Source organism: Rhyacophila brunnea, unplaced genomic scaffold, assembly GCF_057557595.1.
Source record: "Rhyacophila brunnea isolate RB1 unplaced genomic scaffold, BYU_Rbru_1.0 scaffold_13, whole genome shotgun sequence".
Classification (NCBI taxonomy): Eukaryota; Metazoa; Arthropoda; class Insecta; order Trichoptera; family Rhyacophilidae; genus Rhyacophila; species Rhyacophila brunnea.
The window spans coordinates 7,362,964-7,386,107 of NW_028232785.1; the positions used below are offsets into that span (position 1 = coordinate 7,362,964).

The 23,144-nt window shown below is 33.8% G+C and overlaps 1 protein-coding gene across 2 annotated transcripts in view; it reads left to right on the plus strand.

Moving 5' to 3' along the window:
* The first annotated feature begins 11,314 nt into the window (after window positions 1-11,314).
* The window catches only part of LOC147076323 (uncharacterized), a 30,917-nt gene continuing 19,087 nt past the window's right edge, over window positions 11,315-23,144 (plus strand). The window contains exons 1-3 of one of the 2 annotated variants that reach the window (XM_085941712.1): window positions 11,315-11,512; window positions 12,715-12,840; window positions 14,600-14,728. In XM_085941712.1, coding sequence (XP_085797838.1) covers window positions 11,372-11,512; window positions 12,715-12,840; window positions 14,600-14,728 — 396 coding nt within the window. In that variant the 5' untranslated portion in view covers window positions 11,315-11,371. Of the gene's footprint in view, window positions 11,513-12,714; window positions 12,841-14,599; window positions 14,729-22,663; window positions 22,886-23,144 lie in introns of those variants that run through there. The other variant, XM_085941713.1, reaches the window with a different exon arrangement.

Genomic DNA, 23,144 nt, shown 5'->3' on the forward strand with positions numbered 1-23,144 from the left:
GATATTATCCTCATGAAAGGTGCATGTTAGGCATAACGCGGAAAGATCACAAAAAAACCAACAGATAAGGATGCTAACAAGAGTAAACTATGTGATGGAAGTCAGTGGCGCACCCAGGATTTAGTATTGGGGGGGCCCAAGGAGGAGAATGTAAATTAGTCCCATAGGATATTTTTCTTCTTCACAGCCTAATTTCTCGTTTATCGGTATTTTGTATATTGCACTCGGTGTACCTACACCATGGTCCCCACATCCTGAAACGGATCCTCAGGCTACGATATTTGGCGGACCCCTACCTACCGCTAAGATTAAAGGCAGTGTGAAACACTACATTAACGTTCTTCAAATTGTGTTTCAGTTCAAATTAAGGGTACTTATACAGTGAATTATTGGCGATTTTTAATACATCTACTTTACAAAATAATCAAAAAATATATTGCACAATAATTATATAAGTAATTGGAAATGTTCATGCTCATGAAGTATAATAGCGCCGCAGGCGACTTTTTTTACTATTAAAGCTAATTTATGATATGTGTTTATCTCACTTATCTGGTCAACCCTACATGCCGGGCCCCCCACAGCCCGGGCCCGGGTCAGCCCTCCCCAGCCATGACCTACACCACTCCGGAATTCGGGTGGACACCGAAAATTTTTTGACAGTTCCATTAGGGATTGTGTTTCTAAAAAAACCTGACAGTTGACAGACATAGTATTTCGAAATTTTTGTGTTAGAAATTAAAATCTAAGAATTTTTTTTAAAAAGGGTGCTGGAGAATCATTACAAATCATTTTTTTGCCGTGTCTTTATTTATCTAAGCCCAAAGGTAGGTATAGTTTTTTGGCTTTCAATTTCAATGTTTAAAATCATTCTGATAATTTTCATTTTTGGGGGGTGCCAGGGCCCCTTGGCCCCCCCCTGGGTGCGCCACTGATGGAAGTCGCTAAGCATATTATGAAATAATATGTCATGCATAAAGTTTGGTGGATGTATATTACATGAAATAACTATGGAGCGAGAAGAGTTGAGGTAGCTAAGAAAGGTTTTCATCCAGTAGTGGATATACCCCGGGTGGTGATGATGCTGATATAATTTATTGTGGGACAACAAACGCGAAATTTACTGATATCAAACAAATTCGCTCTAACGAAATCGGGAAATGTATCAGTGTTGCCAATCGTACTAAAACTATAGTATTTGTACTATAATTTTCTCCTGCTTAATTTTGGATATCGGAAAAAATACGCAAAAAGTACTAAAATTTCGATATTTCCGTACTATAAATTGGCGGAAAACACTACAATTTCACAATATAAAAAAATTTGGAGAACCTGAATTTTTTTTTCAAAAAAACCTAAAAAAACCGTTGCCTTTGGTTTAAAATGTTTTTTTTTGAATAATTCGTCGGTAAGCGTTGTTGGTCGGAAGAGGTAGGTACCGAAATAAACAGGGGTCCAAGAATTTCTCATATTCACCCTTATATTTTTTAGTGAGAAGCAAAAAACCTATATTTATTTTCAATAATATGACGACCTTTGCTATATTCGGTGACAAAAAGATGGCAACACTGATAGCAATACGCTTATTACGTTTGTCTATGGTAAAAAAGTTGCGATCTGTGTGTGTGTTGACAATTAATTTTATACTTTAATTATTAAACAAAAATGGACGTAAAACAAGAACCGAATGAAATCAAATCTGAGGAAGAAAAGCTGCATTGGGTCTGTGAGCCATTAACACAATTTAATGGCCCAGATGCCCACAGTATTTGTAATTTAAAACAAGAGAATGCTGAAGATGACAGTTGCGATTTTGAGGTTAGTTTTTTTTTAATTCATTGTTCGATTAATTTTTCTCTTCCCTTCCTCTTCCGTAAACATGGTTCAGCAAATAGAGCAAGACAACCACGTCTTTCCTAGGGATGCTCTGATGATTATGACTATAAGAAGGCGGAGCACTAAACCGTTTTTTCATAGTCTGCAAATTCGCATACATTTCAAAGAGAAGTAGACTGCAGTTCGGTTGGTCGCTCGACCATCCTGTATATTGTCAGTGTGCATACTTCCATTTGTTATCATGAACCTAACTATTGTCCGGCAACTTCATCTTGGCTACGTGGCAATTCTGTGAACTACAATCCCCAATCGAACTTCCGGTTTCAAATTAGGAACGCCCCCAAATTATTCATTACATTTTTGACACTTCGTATTGGACGCATCTATCAATTAACGTAATTTGAAGCTTTTTATATTCAAAAGATGTCTAAAACAATACGAAATGATGTTCGTAATATTATCAGTAAACTTTTGATTTATTGCGAAGAAGCAAAATAGTCGTATTTAAAAGGCGAGCTTATACAATACTTTAAACAAGCCCATTATACGGGTTCCTGTCATGTCAGGTATGTCAAAATTCAGTGTTGCGATCCTAGAAATATTTCCCCAAATCCTGGAAATTATGTTTGTATATTATAAAGTTATGTGAATCGTAATCTATTTTATTAATATTTTTAGACGTATAATAATTAAGTATAAATGATCATTGGTTAATTAATGAATTATCCTTGTATTTTTAAACCGATAAGTAGGTACATATTGTTTTAAAATTTATGTAAGGTGGATATAATTTAATTTATAGAAAATTATTTTCACAGTATGTGTTTCTACAACAATTTTACTAAAAATACGATATAAAGACACCATTTGTAAATTCTAAAACATGTGATTGGGTCATCAATATAATATTGAATATGTTATAGCTTTCACTTCTACTTATTTAGTCATAATTTGTGTTCTAGTTATTTCATTAAAAAATACCTGCACCAATACTATCAGTTAAGGGGGGACATGTCAAAAGTATCAAAATTGAGTTTTTATTGTATTTTCAAACCATGATCCTGGACACTAATTAAACGTTGTAGATGATCAATTTATATAATTTTGAAGCCTTATTATTCCTCATATTTATTTTAAACATGTGATGACTTTATAAAGTATTTTTGTTACATAAAATAGTATTCTTTTAAACCTCTCGCTCTAATGTTTTAGAATATAGTCATATTTCGGTACATAACTGTGCAGTGGTGTTAAGATTTTTTACATTTATTAATTTTTAAACGCATTTATAAAACTATCAGTATAATTTATATCGACATTATTATATTGAAATATTTACGATAAAAAATTATATTGGTAATCTCTGTGATCCCAAATTTGACAAGAATTAGCCATTTTATTATTCAAAAATCGGCAAGATTAACACATTTGAAGATAATTCCAAAGGTACTCACTATAAGCTATGTTTTTGACCATTTAAGTGTGATAAACATCTTATGAATAATGATTGCTTTATATTAATTATTGACCTAAGAATAAGGTAGTGTTTTTTTGAAATACGCCATTTCTTTTGTCATTCCCCAGTGGTTAAGCTACAACATACGGCCGTAGCCATAAATTGACAAACTATAATTAAAGTAGGGAGTAAAATGATAATAACGCGCGTGTTTGAACATGTACCGTTTAAAAAAAAAATAAAAAAAATGTCGGTTAGGTACATGTTCAAACACGCGCGTCAATATCATTTTACTTCCTACTTCAATTATAGTTTGTCAATTTATGGCTACGGCCGTATGTTGTAGCTTAACTACTGGGAAATGACAAAAGAAATGGCGTATTTCAAAAAAACACTACCTTATTCTTAGGTCAATAATTATTATAAAGCAATCATTATTCATAGGATGTTTATCACACTTGAATGGTCAAAGACATAGCTTATAATAAGTATCTTTAGAATCATTTTCAAATGTGTTAATCTTGCCCAACACCATTGCACAGTTATGTACCGAAATATGACTATATTCTAAAACATTAGAGCGAGAGGTTTAAAAGAATACTATTTTATGTAACAAAAATACTATATAAAGTCATCAAATATTTAAAATAAATATGAGGGATAATAAGGCTTCAAAATTATATAAATAGATTATCTACAACGTTTAAGGAGTGTCCAGGATCATGGTTTGAAAATACAATAAAAACTCAATTTTGACCTACGACGAGCACGTGGGCCGTTAATGTGGGTTCAATGATACATTTCCTTCCAAATTCAATAATTACGCTGTATTAATTAACCTAATATAATAGTAATAATTAGAGTTGAAATTATTTGAAAAAAAAAATCTATTGATATTTATTGAACAATAATTAGACTTATAAATTAATGTACTTAAAATGTACTAAAACAAAAATGTATTAAGAAAATGTACTAACACCTTATTTCGCGGATATGTTTTCTCAAAAAATGACAACACTGAGAAATATTCTAAATGCGACAAGGGCGACTTCCTGTTCTCGCCTAATTAATGTTGTCGGACAGTAGATACGTAGACACTCTTAACTACATTATTGACTATAGTGTGCGCTTGGCCTAACACGGTAGCGATTTTGAAGTGTGGAAAATAAAGTATAAAGTTAAACATGTGTTTAATGAATATTTGCATATTTTAAAAGGTTACATCCAACGTTTTTAAAAGTTGTTTTCAAACAAAGCGAACCATCTTTCAAAACATTAATCCATGGCGATTGGCTTTCACATTTACATGTTATTGGTTCTGTGGACAAAACAATTGGAATCACGCGATGTCTTAAGTCGAGCAAAGAAAATTCGTTTATGATACTTGTATGATCATTTTGTAAAAATGCATTTACCTACCCATTAGCAAAATTTCAGGTAATTAGGAAACCCTCTATTCAATCAATACCATTCAAAGACTTGAGTAAGTTCATGTCTCACTCATTCCAACCTTTTTTTAGATTTTTTTCTAACATGTATGTTTCTGGGGTGTCTTAAAATTATATTATTTCAATAATAAAGAATATGCCAATCTGGAAATCTAATATATTATATCAGTGGTGAAGGGTGAAGGTAGGCTGTTAAGGTCCGCCATAAATAATACTGAACACTATACGTTGTCAGTCATACGTATTTGCATTCATTGAACTAATAGGTATGTCGGGACTAGCATGGAAACTCACCATTACATATAAATTATCATAATATATTTAAGTATCTAATAATATTTGTTACTATGTAAACTAGTTGATAAGAAAAGCGTGTTGGCATGATTCATAATCTGACTGACTGCACACACTGGCAGGTCAGTCAACTTTCGCAGCAATTTGCAAGACATCAAATTTCATCATAAACACATTTGCTTTCTTGATAAATTATAATTATTCACAATAATTATTGAGCAACATTGTAACAAGTATGCGTTAGCAGCATTTCCGCGGCCTTATAAGGTAATCAGGAAATGTGCCAACTTATCAGATTTGCTCGTACTTAGTAAACTCACAGTAAACAAGTGACATGTGGTCACCGGTCAACGCCCTGACCTCAGATAACCTTTCTTTGTTATAATTTCTATAAAAGCTCAAAGCGGGGCGAATCTGATAACATACGTCGTCAAATCTTTGAAACACATAGTCGAATCTCTGCTCGTCGCTCTCGGTTCAACCTTTCTCATAGCAACACGCCTTTATAATTTAACCTTATCAATTTAACTGTAATTCTAAATATATTGTCTGTAAGAATTGTTCAAGTATTGTTGAGGAGAATAAACTGAGATTTACTCAAACACGCATCTACCTTCGATCCATTGAAGTCCATCTACCTACCGCATCCTCACTCACACCTCCTCGCAATAGGTACTACAATTTACAGGTGGTATTGGTTAGTTTTTAAATTTCAAAAAATCATTGAAAAATCGAAACCATAATAGTTAATAGTCAAAAAATACTCTATGCCATTAAATCATACATAATTATTTTGGATATTTTTTAGATAGAATAATATTATTTATCTATTATAGTTTGGCTAGGCAGGGCTGAATTTAAAAAAATAAACCAACAAAATTATGTGAAATACGTATTCTTAATCCAACGAAAACAAAAAAGGTATGTATGAAAAATGTCCACAATTTTGTCGTATCGCCCAAAATATACCAAAACTTGTATGTTTTGGTTAGGCAGGGTTTAATTGATGTTTAAAAACTAATCAAAACCATCTGTAAACTGTAATCTTAGTTCAACAAAAACAAATACGTATGTCTAACAAATTTTACTGTCTAATATGTATGTTGAAATTTAACAGCCTACCTCCACTCTTCGCCCCTGGTGTATATTCAATACTAAATAAAAAATAATATTAGTATTATTACGTTATTTGTTGAATATCTAGATTATACCTTCCCAGTATAATGGATTTTAATTTGTATCAAACCGAATTTGTTTATTCATGATTTATGTTTTTTAGTTTAACTACGGACACACTGTAATGGAGAACGTTGCGAGAGTCAAATCTTCGCGGAAGCTGTCAGCAGCGAAGGAGGAACCTTACGATGATAGTAACATACAGATTGACGATCAAGCTATTAAAATAGACCTCGAGGAAATACATGAAGGGTTTAAACATACAGAGGCCATATTCTGTCGCACCGGTAAACTTAATTTTATTCAATCACGTTCATTCACCACGAATTATTAGTATATGTTACAAAATTAGGAAAAAAACAGTATTTGTACTAATGTACGCACTTCAGAAGTTATACTTTTTTGCCGTAACAAAACAAAAACAAAACTTGTGATAACATAGATTCTTCGACTAGCTCTTAATTATCTTGTTAAATTACACTCTCAAGAAAAAGGGCCGCTTATTGAAGTGCCGTTGGTTTATTTCTATACACTTTAACTTATATTACTAAATTATATACTTAATAATAATTGTTTTTCGTTGTTTTTATTTTTAAAATAAACAACTGTCACTCTGACGTTTAATCGTTTGTTTACGTAAGAAATTGCAAATGGCCGACAATAATAAATTCGTTGCCTAGGCAACGGAACAATTGTACTATCAAAGTTGCGTTTGTATACAGCTGACTGATTCGCAGCTAACTTCATACTGTCGTGCACTTTCGTAACGGTGTGTGCGCGCAGCTCTCAATTTTACGCTCTACCAAACACCCCAAAAGAAGTATAACTTAAATAATCACATTTTAAAAAAATACGACATCTGACGGGATTTAAACCCGTATATCCACTGGTATCGCGCCAATATGGTTTAACCAATTAAGCTACATATCTCCTGCTTAATTACAATTATTTAAACTAGTAATATAAAATGATTGTCAAATTGCATTATTATTGACTAGGTATCGGTTTTTGTGTTTGAAATCATAAAATATTAATTGCCTGAAGCCTGGCTTTCGCCAAATATTTAGTTATAACGTCTACTTGACTTGCTGGCAATTTTTATTACACCATTTCTTTTATTCAACGAATAATTCACAAGGTTTGAGAATGTAACATTCCATATATTGAACGTACATTACTTGAAAACATATTCTCATCCATTGATGGCTATTTGTATGTAACTTTTTGACCTTTAGCAAATATTTGAAAACAGTTTGTAGCTCTATCTTCAACAGTATTCTATGTATTTTGAAGTTTTATGTTTGAATATTTGATTTATGTTGTGTTCAAAATTCTGTAACTTTTTATTTAAGTAAAAATGGATTCCCAACGAGAGGTAGATATTGCCGATGTTCTGATGAATAGCGACAATGAAGAGGAAAATATCGAAAGTGTCGATGACCTGTCAATGGGTGGTGATGAATCTTCTTCTTCTGATGACGATGAGGAGCCCGTTCCAGTTCATCATCCGAGTGCTAAACGCAAGCGCGAAGAAACCAGAACATGGAGTAATACAAATTTCACTCCGACACTCCATGATTTCGACGATTTTCAATCCGGCATAAAAGACAGCATAAATTTCGAAGAGGGTTACTTAGAGCTCCATTTTTTTCAGTTGTTTTTTAACGAAGAGATTGTAGATACAATAGTTTCAGAAACAAATATTTACGCCAAGTCTGTATCTCAAAATTCGTCCGCAATGTCCAAAATGAAAAAATGGATTGACACTACGGCCGACGAGATACGTGTTTTTATAGCCACCCTTATTTTAATGAGTTTGGTTGGAAAAAAATATATAAAAAAATATTGGTCAAACAACCCCATCATAGAAACACCTTTTTTTAAAATTCTTTTTTCTCAAGATCGTTTTTTACTTATTTTGAGGAATCTGCATTTTGCGAGTCAATGCAATGTTAAAGACAAAATCTTCAAGATAAGAAAATTTTTGGACCCTCTGAAAGATATTATTAAGAAAACATTTTATCCTTACCAAAATCTGTGTATTGATGAGAGTTTGTTGATATGTAAAGGGAAACTATCTTTTAAAATACATATTCCATCAAAACGTTACAGATTTGATATCAAAATATTTGTGTGTTGTGATGTGACAACAGGTTATGTTTTAGACTTAATAATATATACAGGCTCTAAAACGGATATTGACATTCATTCGAGTGTGGGTATATCGGGTTCTGTGGTGTTAACTTTGTTGAAGGACTATCTTGGTTGCGGACATCGTTTGTATGTCGGCAAATGGTACAGTTCTCCCGCTTTATTTGACTGCCTTCATGAACAAAAAACAAATGCTTGCGGAACAGTGAAAAGCAATCGTAAACAGATGCCCAAATTCGACAAGGTCAAAAAAGGTGACGTAGTAGCCTACAATTCTCGAAACCTGATGGCTTTAAAATGGCGAGACATTTTGATGCTTTCAAATATTCATTCCAATAAAATGGTTGAAACGTCAAACATAGACTATGTAACTGGATTAAAGGAACAGAAACCGGAAGCTGTATTTGACTATTACACAAAGCATATGTTAAGTGTTGACAGTGTTGACAGAATTTTGGGACTTGGAGCAGTCAGTGGTAAAAGCATAAAATGGTACAAAAAAGTCTTCTTCAGACTATTAGAAATCGCAATCGTCAATGCGTTCTCTTTGTATCGATCTGCTAAGTCAAAAAATACTACATATGAAGAGTTCAAAGAGAAACTCGTGGCTCAGCTGATAGAAAAATATCATACACCACGAGCATCGTCTTCTGGTGGTAGACGAGCAAACGACAACCCCATAAGACTCACCGAAAGACACTTTCCACAACGAGTTCCACCTTCGGAGAGCAGAGGGAGTAAAACCCAGCGTCGATGTTTTGTGTGCACACACACCTCACAAAGGCCACCAAAGAGAAAGGAAACGCGTTTCATGTGTTGTGAATGCAACGTTGCCTTGTGTGTGTATCCATGTTTCATGGACTATCATACTAAAAAACATTATTGAATGTCATTTAAGTATATTTGTTTTAATTTTAAAATAGTATTCAAATATTTTTTTAATAAATTTTTGTAAAGTGTTTTTTGACAGTCAGTGGTTTGTGACCCCTGGATTATTACCCGAGCAGTTTTTTACGATAGCCGTTAGAATCGTAAGTTATATTTTTTAATTATTTTTTAATCATTGTTGTCATCATAACACATCATATTATATTTATAAAGAAAAAAAAATATAGAATTTACATGAAAAAAATCACTCCCCATAGAAAGGTTAAGATTAATCTTTTCGCTCTCAGCGCATCTATTCTATATACAAAGCTGCTATCAAGGGTAGTTTATCATTATGTATTGAGGCCGTTAATTGTTACAATAAGTAAGTTAACCGTCTGAACTGTCAAAAGTGTTATGTTTAAACAGCACCTCTTGGTTGTGTTAGATAATAAACAGTTTTGATAGTTTAGACGGCTAACTTCAGGCATTCCTGAATTAACCTCTAATGTCTTGTTGATAATTATAAATAGTGACGTCCCTAGGCAATGCCGCATTTACTGAGGCAAAATACCGTTCCTATTCATTTTTTCTTACATTTTTTCAGCAAATTGGTTTGGTACCTATACACCTACTATGAACTTTACTATTTTATTTAAGCATAAAAAAAGATCCTAACATCACATCACAACTATTGTCGTATTGTAATATATAAATATTGCAATGGCTGTTAATCGCATATTTTTACAAGGGTGCATCCAAACCTGTCACCACCACAGTCCCCCGCGTACCTAAAACCACACAACTGTTTGAGAGAGGTTTAGTGGAAATTATCTAATTCGTAGTAGATGTGTATATAAATTTAAAGATTTTTGGTGTATTAATTTTGTCTATTTAATAAGTAAATAGACAACCTAACCTAACCTAACAAATTTCCAGACCATTGAAACTAAAAAATTAAAGGGGACGGAATTCTAAGTCTGCTGAAGGGCGTCACTGGATGGACTCAAGCTGTGGAAAAGACTATCAGGCGGCCAAATCATCCTGGCCATGATCCTGTCATCAAGTCAAGAAAAAGTGTTGCATATTATCTATGAAATATAGGTTCTAGTTGGGTCAGTGTTACCATCTATTCAAAGTGGAATTATAGTACAGAGCCTCCAAAGTTATAGTATTTGGGGGGAAAATATAGTACGCGTTGTCATCTGTTGAAAATGTATAGGTTTTTTGTTTCTCAGAAAAAGAAAATAACGGAAAATTTGAGAAATTCCGAGACCCGTTTTTATTTAGGTACCTCTTCCGACCAAAAATGCTTACCGAAGAATTCAATAAATTTCATTTTAAACCAAAGTCAAGGGATTTTTTCCGTTTTTCGAGCATTTTTTTCCAAGTTCTCTAAATCTTCTTATATTGCAAAATTGTTGTACTTTGCACCAATTTATCGAATGAAAATATCGAAATTTTAGTACTTTTTACATATTTTTTCCGATATTCAAAATTATAGTATTTTGGGCGTATTATACCTGTTTTATATCGTACATAGTACGCGGACCAATATATAGTACAAATACTATAATTATAGTACAGTCGGCAACACTGAGTTGGGTGGTCGTAAAAGATTACTAAGCTATATTACCACACTGGCAATATTCTCCCAAAACGTTTTATATTATGCTGTATAAATAGGCCGCATATCGAAAAAATATCGGTACAAAGGTATACCTATCGAAACTTTGTAATTTTACAAACATGTGATATTGGAAAGCCATAATCGTGATATAAAACTTAATTTATGCAGTCATACGAAATTACTATTTAACAAAAATTGAGGCTGAAAACTTTATTTAGATGTAAAAAGTTTTGAAATTAACATTTGTCTAATCTTACCCCATTTGGGAAACATATTTAATTCGTGATAAAATTGAAAAGAGTGTGGGACAAGGGACTGTAAAAATACCGTTATCGTATCGGAAGGAAAGTATTGATGCCAAAATATCGAAGTATTGGTTAAAAAGAATAGATATTTTTGACGCCCCCATCCATACACATAAGCTATTATCTCTGGTCACGGCTGTTATCATTAATTGCTATATTAATCTATTTATCCGATACCTCCTGACACATTTCGGCTTAAATACGCAAAATGGACATTAAACAAGAACCAGACGAATTTGCACCTGATGCTGAAGAGCAATTCTGGGTTAATGTGCCTTTAATAAATCATCCAACTGAGCTTACTTATATAAAACAAGAGAATCTCGACGATGACAGTTACACTTTTGAGGTTAGTTTTTCACGATTAAACAAAAGATTTCTAGACTGACGAGTTAAATAACGCTACCAAAATACACATAATATAGTTAAAGGTAATATGTCGTCAATATCATATTGATTTTTCGATTAGAATAAATCTCGGATTTCCAGGAGACGCAAAAACATTTTAGATTCTAGACGTTCCAATTATTCCGGTCACTGTTTACTGTTTGACTAATTTCGTTGGTATTGTGACAGCTGTAGGCGAGTGTCATTTGTGAGGTGGTTAAACAAAGCAGTTTATCATTACTTTTGCTTTTTGAGACATTTATCTTTAAACCAGCTTTGCTACTTTTATTTTCAAACTCCTGCCGCCTGACTATGTATATATGTTATGCCGAATGTGCGAAATGGACTATTACATGAAATGGGCAAAATTTTGGCTAATTCATGTAATAGTCAAGCCCGTTGCCATATTCATGAATTAGGTAAATTATCTGCCGAGTACGTGAATTCGCCAGGGTATGGAATACCTACTTAAACTGTCAACATGACAGTAGAAAAAGTAAATTTAATACGGATGGTTTTATTAGTTATAATTGGACATAATATAATATTATTATTAGGTTAGGTTAGGTTTTGTAATTCTGAATTCAACTGAATGTCCATTTTGAGGTTAGCTAACAAGTGTCAACAAACTATCACAAACATACAATCGACCCAAGCACGAATCAAATCGCGAAAATACCTTTTAATAAAATTCTTCTGTTATCACAATAGTATTATAGTTGATTTTTTTTGCGCATAGTAAATGCATATGAACGTCATTGTATTTATTGATTGGTATATTTTTATATTATAGGTAATCAATGACATTTGACCCATTTGGTTAGTTTGATTAGTTGCAAAAAACACCACCGGAGCGCGACCATCTATTTTGACCAATGCATGAGCATTTGACACATTTAGTTTAGTTGCAAAAAACACAACCGTAGCGCTACTATCTAATTATTTGTCCAATGCATGAACTACCTAGGCAGAAAAATTACTGCCGAATTCAAGCACTCGGCAGATATTTTGTCTAATTCATGAATAAGGCAACGGGCTTGCATTTTTCATGATTTAGGTAAATTTTTGATTTTTGCCCATTTCATGTAATAGTCAATTTTGCACATTCGGCGTAACATATATATATAGCTATAGATGGCTAAAAACAACGTATTATTGTTTCAGACCCCAGCTACCAATTCCCAGCAAATTAACGTCAAGGAAGAGCTTATTGAAGACACAACATCCCTATTAAATTATGAAAATTTGCAACCAGAATGCTCACATTCTGATTGGAATCCACCCAATCAGGTTAAAAAAATATTATTTATTTTAATTAATTATATTTTTTATTCAACGAATAACTCACAAGATTTAAGAATGTAATATTCTAAGTATTGAACATACATAATTTTGAAAGCACTTCTGAGAAAATGTATTATAACCATAGAAAAAATCTTTTTGAAAAAAGTAAGAAACCCCGCAGGATAAGAACTTGGATCTCTTGGGTTTTGCGCCCGTGCACATTAACCACAATGCTAAAGTTGCCGTACTTAATTGCGATAAATTTTAACTAATGGCTTTTATAATATATTAATACTTTCGACCGAAGGTACTTGATAGAATTTGAATTTAAATTCTAATGGATTCAAGCTCTGTACTAAGTACAGAGCTTGAATCCATTATCTTTTATAATAGTCTCTCTGAAGTGATTTTCAAAATTGAGCAAGTTCAAGCAAAATTATTAGCAAGTTTAAGTAAGTTACAACACAAAATATCTTGAAGTACCTAATCTGTGACGTCGGTTAGTAATCAAAAGTACCTACTTAATTAATTATTTTGATTTAAAGTACAAAAACCGATTGCCAATGTAGCTCAATTTTGAAAATCACTTCAGAGAGTATTATAAGAGCCGTTAGTTAAAATTTTTCGCAATTAAGTCGCATAACAAATCTAAATTCAAGACGTTCACAACATGAGATTTACATTTTAACAAATTTTACCCTCACAAAAGAGAAGAAGAGAATATATAATAATAATAAAAAAAAACATAACTACAACTTTATACAGAAAAATAAAATTTCGAATACAAAATACAAACCTTCCCTAGCGATACTCAATGATATCTACACCAGCGAAAGATGATCCTCTGTGTGCCTACATCATGTTTTATGATTTGTCTGGGCATGGCAGAGGGTGAACTCTGATTAGGTGGAATGGCCAAATGAAGGTATTCACTATAAATCCGATAGTATCCACCATGAGGCCACTATAGTGATCATTCAAAATATTCCACGGAATGACAAAACCATAGACTAAATTTATCGCCGTACCAGAATGTGACAACACGTGACGTTATCATAATTTACTCGCAGCAATAGAGTACATATAATTGAAATCGCTCGCTGACCTACATTCCAGCCTGTTTTCTGCTTCATTATCCATTTGTTTGTTTTGTGGTCTTTCCGCATTATGCACAAGATGCACGTCATTTCCATGCCACCATTGCTCGTAGACAGTGAAGTCCCTAGACAAAATTCCGCCCTTGGGCAGCGCCATAATGCCGCCCCTACAATATTTTTTATCATTCGTGCTCGTGTCGTTTCTGGTCACCAAGGACGTATAATGACAACGGAAGTAAACTAAACATCGCGAACCCGACAAAAAATTACATCCCTGTTAAACCTTTTATGTTAATTAATACATTTTGTTTACAACCAGTGAGCTGATTTTTTTAAAGGAAAGATATTTTCGTTATTATGTACCCAGTTTAGGTAGCTATTTCTATATATGCCAAATGATTATCCTCGATTTGCTGCCCTTCGAGGAACTGCCGCCCCCCAAGCGACGCTCAACGCTCAATCTGCCCACCCCCACAGGACGTCACTGCTCGCAGAACCAAACTGGCATGGAGTGAATTTGGGCGCCTGAATAGTATCTTTAAAGGTCACCTCTCATTGTGACTTGAGCGAAAAGTATTCAACCGATATGTGCTACGTGTGCTCATGTAATATACATTGGAAACACAATAATACATTATTATTATATGGCATATTGTTTTTTTTTTCAGAATCCTTCAACATACCTTGCCAATATAAAATCTGAGATAGATATTCAGGAGTTAGAGGTCAATCATTCAATCAATTACGATGATCCTCAACCGGGATGTACCTTTTCAGATAAGACGCCAGATTATCAGGTAGGTTCACAGAACAGATAATAAATATAATACCGATAGGCTATATTCAATACGCCGCATCTTGATGCAGGGTTTTTAATCTGTGAGTGTCCTACGAAATTGAATAACGCATTATCCACGTGCAATAGTGTGTGTAATACCCCAACATTAAATGAGCGTAAATGCATAAACCGAGAGCAGTTTTCAGTATTCGACGTAAAACGTATTCTTGACACGTGTGTAAGTTTAACCCGGATTTTTCCTTATTCGAGTCGGTTCCCATTATTTCTGAGTTCCCTGGGTATGTTCCATTATTAATTGACTTAGAATTTACCTGGTATAATTCCATTTTCTCTCTCTCCCACCCTGTCACGACCCAATATTGAGGCATAGGGCAAGCACAACTTCGCGCCACTTTCCTCGGTCCATCGCCAACTCTTGCGCCTCCCGCCATGTCAGACCTGCAGCACGTAGGTCGCTCTGTAGCACCGCTGCAGGGTGAGGGAGGGCCGGCCACGGCGACGGAACCCTTGAGGGAATCCGGAATACGTGTCCCAGCCACGTAAAGCGTCTCTTCGTGATAGCCTCAATCACCGAAGGCTGCTGTGTCCACTCACGAACTCGGATGTTTGTAACTCGGTCGTACCAATGTACCCCAAAAATTCGTCAGAGACATCGATTCTCAAAGCTCAAAAGCCGAGACTCTTGAAGCTTAGTAAGTAATTCCATTTTACAAAATGATAATATCTATTATATTTAATTCATTAGTCTGGTTTTTTTAAAAAATAAATCTGTTAATACAAACCTCCACTCTGTGGAGGTCTTCCTATTAAATCGGACATGGCCAAGAAGATATATCTGAAGTGTTTTCAAGTTATGTATGTTCAATATATTAAATATATTATTCTGAAATCTTATGAATACTTATTCGTTTAATGGTTTATTATCGTAAATGTTCATATTTTTATTGAAAGACGTGTCTTCTTTTTTAGCTTGTCAACAATTTTGAATTTATTTTTGTGTTCTCTTATTTACAGATAAACTTAGGATCTAATAGAGCTGTGGAACCTGATATTAAAATGGAAATATCACTTGGATCAGAGAAAGAAGTTTGCCTAAAGCTGAATCGAGCTTCGTTTTATAGCAGGAATTTCGTATGTGACATATGCTACAAGTTTTTCTCAGCCAAACACATTTTGCATGAGCACAAACGTATTCACGATCCATCTTTATACTGTAATATCAAAAAGAAGATACGGCGATTCTCTTGCAATGAATGCAGTTACAAAGCCGTCTATGCATCTCGTTTGAAGGCCCATATGCTGGTGCATAGTGTTGAACACCCTTTCAAATGCAACTTATGCGATTTCGTATGCAAAAAGGGAAGCGGATTGACACGGCACAAAATGACGCACAGACAGGAAAAATTATTCAACTGCGATCTATGCGACTACAGAAGTAATACTGCAACCAACCTCAAAAATCACAAAATTGTTCATTGTGACGAAAAACCATTTAAATGTAATATGTGTAGTTACAGAAGTGCACGTGCTAGTTATTTAAAAAGGCACAGTTTAATTCATAACGACGAAAAACCTTATAAATGTAATTCATGCGATTATGCATGCAATTCCACTGCCAACTTATCAAAACACAAAATTATTCATGGTGGCGAAAAACTGTTTAAATGCACTGAATGCGATTATTTTTCTACACAAGTCAGCGACTTTGAGAAACACAAAAGGGTCCATAGTGGAGAAAAGCCTTTCGAGTGTAACTTATGTGATTACAAATGTACTTCTGCAGGAAACTTGCATAAACACAAAATGTTACACAGTGGTGAAAGACCTTATAAGTGTAAATTATGCAGTTATGAAAGTACACGACGTAGTTACTTGAAACGACATAGTTTGATTCACAGTGAAGAAAAACCTTATAAGTGTCAATTATGTGATTTCGCATGCAATTTAACTGGTAACTTGTTCAGACACAAAATGGCTCACAGCATAGAAAAACCCTTCAAATGCACGGAATGCAATTATTTTTGCGTTCGATTTGGTGATTTAGAAAAACATAAATTGATTCATAGTGGGGAAAAACCTTTTAAATGCAATTTCTGTGATTACTACTGCAACGATCCTAATAATTTGAAGAGACATAATATAATGATTCACACCGGTCAAAAACCTTTTAAATGTAATTTATGTGAATACAGTTGCATAAGAATGAGCAGCTTAAAAATACATAATTCAGCGCATACTGGATTAAAACCGTATATTTGTAGTTTATGTGATTACAAATGCACACGTTATAGTACATTGAAAATACATAACTTAACACATTCTGGAATAAAACTATATATGTGTGATTACAGTTGCAAACAATCAACAAGTTTGAAGATACATAAAATGGTTCATAGTGGAGAAAAACCTTTCGTGTGTAATATTTGTGGTTATAGATGCACTACAGCAAGTTATTTAAAGACGCACGAAATTGTACATTCTGGAGAAGCTGCTTCCGTGTGTAATGTAAGTGATGATAAAGTGGTTGAATCTGATGATAGTAAACAAGGACACAAATTGGTTAAAATTGAGGAGAAACCGTTCAAATGCGATATATGTGAATATACATGCGCGCGACCTAGCGCATTGAAGATACATAAAATGTTTCACACTGGCGAAAAACCGTTTGAATGCGATGAATGCGATTATCGCTGTATACAGTCGTGCGATTTGAATAAACATAAATTGATACACAGCGTTGCAAAACCCTTTATGTGTGACTTGTGTGATTATAGATGTAGCTATGCAGGTTATATGAGAAAACACAAAATGTCTCACAAGAATGACAAAACGTTAATACTTTAAATGCATAATATGTAAGTAAATACTGGCTTTTGCAAATATCGATATAATTGGGTGAACCAATCACGTCACAATACATTCAAGGTTCTGAAATGAACACCGTGCCAAATGTATCTGAAAATTTATTTGGCTATAGTGGTGATGGTGTAGGTGAATGAGCGATGGAGGAGTGAAGAACTGAAGTATGAAGACTTGCAGTTGCTGATAGAGATGGCGAGTTTATTTGACAGATTGTCAGGTAGATACTTTGGTACAATAGTAAAAGTTAATAATGAGTTAATAAAGTTGTAGCTCTCGATGTGAAGTGAGTTTCTAGTGATCGTTCTAGCTTTTTATTTAACCCAACATGGTTAAAATAAATGCTTACACAAATATCGCAGGCTTTTGATTAGACAAACATTTTAATATAAATAAACATTAATAATGTTACTGAGGTGAAAAAAATGCCTACATTCAAGTAATTTTACTGTGTGAATTTTATATGCAAGAAATATACGTTTGTTTTTACCTTTCTCACCGAGTCAACACTATACACAACTGCTGACGGCCTGTGAATCATTATATAAATAAATGATATTGATTTGAGAACTGGGTCACACGGATCCTATATGGATTTTATATGGAAAAAAAACTTATGGCTGTCGTCCCCACAAAATTAAACACAGCCAAAGCACACTAACACTGGAATAACAGAGAAGTGAAAATATAGAACATTATTTAAAGTATTCTCAACTCGATCGTCACCTGACGTCCCGTGGGAGTAGGCAGGCCAGGCATTGCTTTGAGGTGGCGAATTAAGGAATGAATTCAAATATTACAACTTTTGAGAAGATCTTCAGTAAAAAGTATCGACATTTTAGTTTAAAAAAATAATCAAAACAAAAAAAATGTATTGTAATGACGGTTAATCTCACAGACAACATTTTGACAAAGTGTACCTGCAAAGCTGCCAGCATCAAAGGCCTTAACATATTGACAATCACACATTCGGCTAGCTCAGATGTGGGATCTGGGGGTCATCTATGTGAGGATCTTGGAGAACATAGTAGAAACACTCGATGATGGTGCTTTACCAGTTATGTCGCCAAAATTTCACCTCCACGAACACCAACTGAAGGTCAGTGCTCTTGGGTTGGTGCATTGCCGACTTGAAGTAGAAAGACGATACATTCACAACGACTGGTCCTACTTTTTCTGCCTCTCCCGTTGTTGTCTATGGATGACCTGTCATTATTCTATAGAGTGCTCATACTGACGCGTCTGTCGTGTTCACACAGGAAATGGTTTGATTTGGATAGATGAGTTACATGATAAATAATACACTACCTTTTACACCTTTTACAAATGAAATACATAGATCAAGGCTACATATTTTTTTGGAAATCGATATTACCATCGGTTTTTGTGTGAAGGACTGGTCTGACTTTGACAGCTCATGAATAACAGGAATGTATATTATTTAAGTATAAATAACACTGATAGTTAATATATTTGATTTGAGATTTTTTTTATAATTCAATTTGAAACGAGAACAGGCGAATCAATACCTATGTCAAGCAATCTGGGATCTGATTTTGACAGCTGAACAGTTGAGCACTCGTTGCTTGTGCAAAAAGATATGCTCAGGCTTTATTAATCTAAAGATGGCGCTGACTTACTGCATCATAAAGTCGAAGTGTCCATGGAAAAACAAAGATTTGTCTTTACAAAACTTTATAAAACTATCAATAATTGACACTAACGAAATCAGTTGGACTGGTCAACATCCTTGAGATATATGGACCTGTGAGTGAAAGTGAGGTATAACGATGAGTTGTACCAGGATTCGAAACCCTTCATCTTCGCAAAACTCCTGAGACAACTGGTCAGATTGTGTTCTCGTTGAAATCGAAGCAGGAAGGAGGCCAGTTGAAAGACCGCGGATACGCTTAGAAGGGGTGAATAGTGAAGCACAAGTGGATCTCACCGTCGAAGAATAGAGAGGAAAGAATATGCTGGAGTAGGCCAAATCTAGAATTGAGCTGTAGCGTCATCGAAAGAAGAATTCGTAATAGTTTTGTAATGCTTTCTTGTGGTCAAAACCTCTGCAATGTTTTCTTTTTGAAAAAGGCTTATAAAATATTTCTAAACCAATCGCTGTTTATATTATTACTTGACATTTATTCTTAATCTGTTATAATTAAATCATATATTTATATAGGTATAACAAGATATAAAGATGTAAAAATTACAAAATGTATAAAACAACAAATATAATTTTAAAATATACCGAAATTGAATACACATTCCAGTGGGTCTATTCTGTACTTATCGACCGCTAAAGTGATAGATATTATTAAACTTAGGGTAGGTTTGTATCAAAGTATTAGCACTTATTGTAACAATTACAATACGTTGGTTGTAATTGTTGCAATAAGCGTTACATTTTAACAGCGCCTCTCTTGTTGCTGTTAAAATATAGCACGTATTGCAACAATACAACCAACGTATTGTAATAATTGTTACAATAAGTGCTAATACTTTGATACAAACCTACCCTAAGTTTGATGATATCTATCACTTTAGCGATCGATAAGTATAGAATAGACCCACTGGTAGGGTGTCCCTAATAATTGCCGACTGAAGGTAGGTACCTAGTAGGTAGTAATAATGTATTACGATATTGAGTGGTTGAATTCATTCATTGCCGACTGAAGAGAAAGCCGATACATTCACGACTGGTCCTACCTTTCCGACCCTCCCGTTGTCTATGTATGACTTGTCATTGTCTATAGAGTGCTCATACTGTCGTGTTCACTTGTCGAAGTATTCTTAATTTCAGATTTTAAAATAAATATTTTATGATACACGATGGCATTTTTTTCATAATATTATTATATTCCTTCCTTTTCAGGGCTTATTTACGCAAGAAGCGTGATAAGTATAATAAGACAATCAGAATATCAATTTTTCAAACGTATGACTTACTTGATTTCAGTTTTATTCATTACAAGCCATTCTATTTTCAGAAAACATATTCCTACACTCAGGGTTCGAAATGGACCGGAGCGCCGTTCCGGTTCATAAAATCTCCAAAATTATCGCTCCGTCTCGTGGAAATATTAATTTGACCGCCTGAGCTAGATATGTCATATAATAAAAAATCTAACAGACTTATTTTTATAAAATACATATCGATACCCTAGTTCTATAAGGAAACAACTCAAAATTTTGGTGTTTTGAGTTAATGATTTGATACAAAATCGTGACAGCTACATAATACAATAAGAAAAAATAATAATAAAAATCTCTGCAATTAATAAAAGCAAATAATTCATTATGGAATTTCTTTGCATTCTTCAAATTCGTAGTTCTATAAGGAAACATTTTATGTGGTTCCTTATAAAACTAAAATAATTCAAGCACATTGATGCTTGTCATACTTCTATAGGGAAAAAGTAAAAAAAATCAAATAGTTATGTTCTATCTAATATAATAATTATAATTAAGAAACCCATGAGGCTATTTTTAAATAGATGACTAATTGAAGTTGTAAATAATTAAGTAAATTGACAATATTCAATTTAGGAATTGATTGAATTGATCAATATTGATTTGAAATATTCATTCATATTCTGTGATTTTTTTCACATTACTTAGTAACAAAGATAGGTACTACTAACTTTGAATATTCGGATTCGGTGTATGATTAAGATATTTTAAGCATAGTAGAAGTAGGGCTAACAAATACCTACTTATTGATATTTTTTGACTGACTTTTTGATATTGTTTTCTGTGCTGATGGTTTTAAATATTAACGTTGTTATCTCATTGTATATTACACAATTAGATAACAACGTTAATATTTTCATAATATTATCGAGCGCTCCGGTTCGTAAAATTTTCCATTTCGAGCGCTGCCTACACTATTCATAATAATATTACATAGGCACACTGCTAATAAAAATATGAGTTTTTAAATGCTATTACAAATCGATATTTCCACCTATCTTGACAGGGATGGTTTGATTTGAATAGATGAATTAAATGATAAATGAATACACTAACATTAATACACCTACAATAAATTGTAATGATGGGACCAGTACTACCAGACTAGTGATAGAAGCGAGAGTAGACCCTCTCGCTTCTATCGCTAGTCTCCAATCGGAGATCGACAGTCGATTTGTTTTGTCATGGCGTCGGATGAAAATATTCTTAAATCGTGTAAAGATGACTAAAAAACTTTACGTACCTATGTACTTTAAAAAGAAAACATGTCAATGAATATACTATTATTATTACCTAGTAATATAACATTAAATGGACGCATGTTGGATTTTTATGACAAATTATATTTCGTTCGGCACGCGTCATTTCCACAATGCGCGCACGCCTAGCCACGATCTTTTTAGACCATGCCTCAACTGAAGTATAGCCTTAAAATTTATTACAGATACAGCCTACAAACACAATTTAATGAAAGGGGAATGATTGCATGTTTTTACGTCATAATAAATCAATTTGCGGTACAATGTTTGAAATGGTAATAGGCAGGGTTTTCTCCAAAGTCACCGTTGAAAGAGACGACCTGTGTTTATTTTGTATTACGAGTAATGATGAAAATGCTGTTTCGCATAGTTATGATGTCGCAATTAGGTCAATTTTGGTCAATTAGGTCAATTTTGTATAATATTTATTTACCTGGAAAATCTAAATAATTTATATATTTAATATTAGGTAGTAGATAATATTGTGATCTCGTGAAAATTCGACCTCGAGATTTAGACTGATTTGTATCAGGTATCGTCCAGTGATCACATGTTTATGATTTTTTTTTCAAATAATACTGAAATATTTCGCGGCTCCCTGGGCAGATGCTACAAGGCCGCCTAGGGGCCGCACCTACCAGTTTGAGAAGTACTGGTCTACATGGAATAAACTGTTTTCGTAAAAAAGACGGCGTCTGCGGCACAATTACCAAAATGGGCACCGTTTAATCTTTATTCAAAAAATGATTATTTAAAAATAGTAAATTTATTATTTTATTAAGGAAAATGAATTTTCTTTAAATAAACTTTGTCATGGCAACTCTGTTGGTAAACAAGAAATCATACGTTTGGGTTTGACATTTCATAATTTTATTATTCGACAACAACGCTTAGTTTTGGTTAAATATCGCAAAATGTCAGAATGTTCAGATAGTTTGCTGTGTCCAAAAACATGCAGAACATGTCTGACCATGTTAGACGATAATATGACATCCACATTGGAGACCAAATCATTCCACAATTTATCTTTCAAATACATCATCACGACCATTGCAAATGTTCGGGTTAGTTGCCATGGCATCAATTATTTTGTATACTTGCTTCAACTGTTTATTCTTATTAACATCACCAGTTCATACCAAAGCAAATAAATAATACATAGGTGCTCCATGTCGTCAAAACAGACGTTAAAAAGTTGTGGATATAGGCTGTTAAAAATCGATATAAATAGTGCACACTAAAATTTGTCAAACTTGATTGTTTTCATGGATCTTTTTACTGGTTCTCCGCCGTCGCTCGCTGTCATCTGTCAGTGAGCGCAGT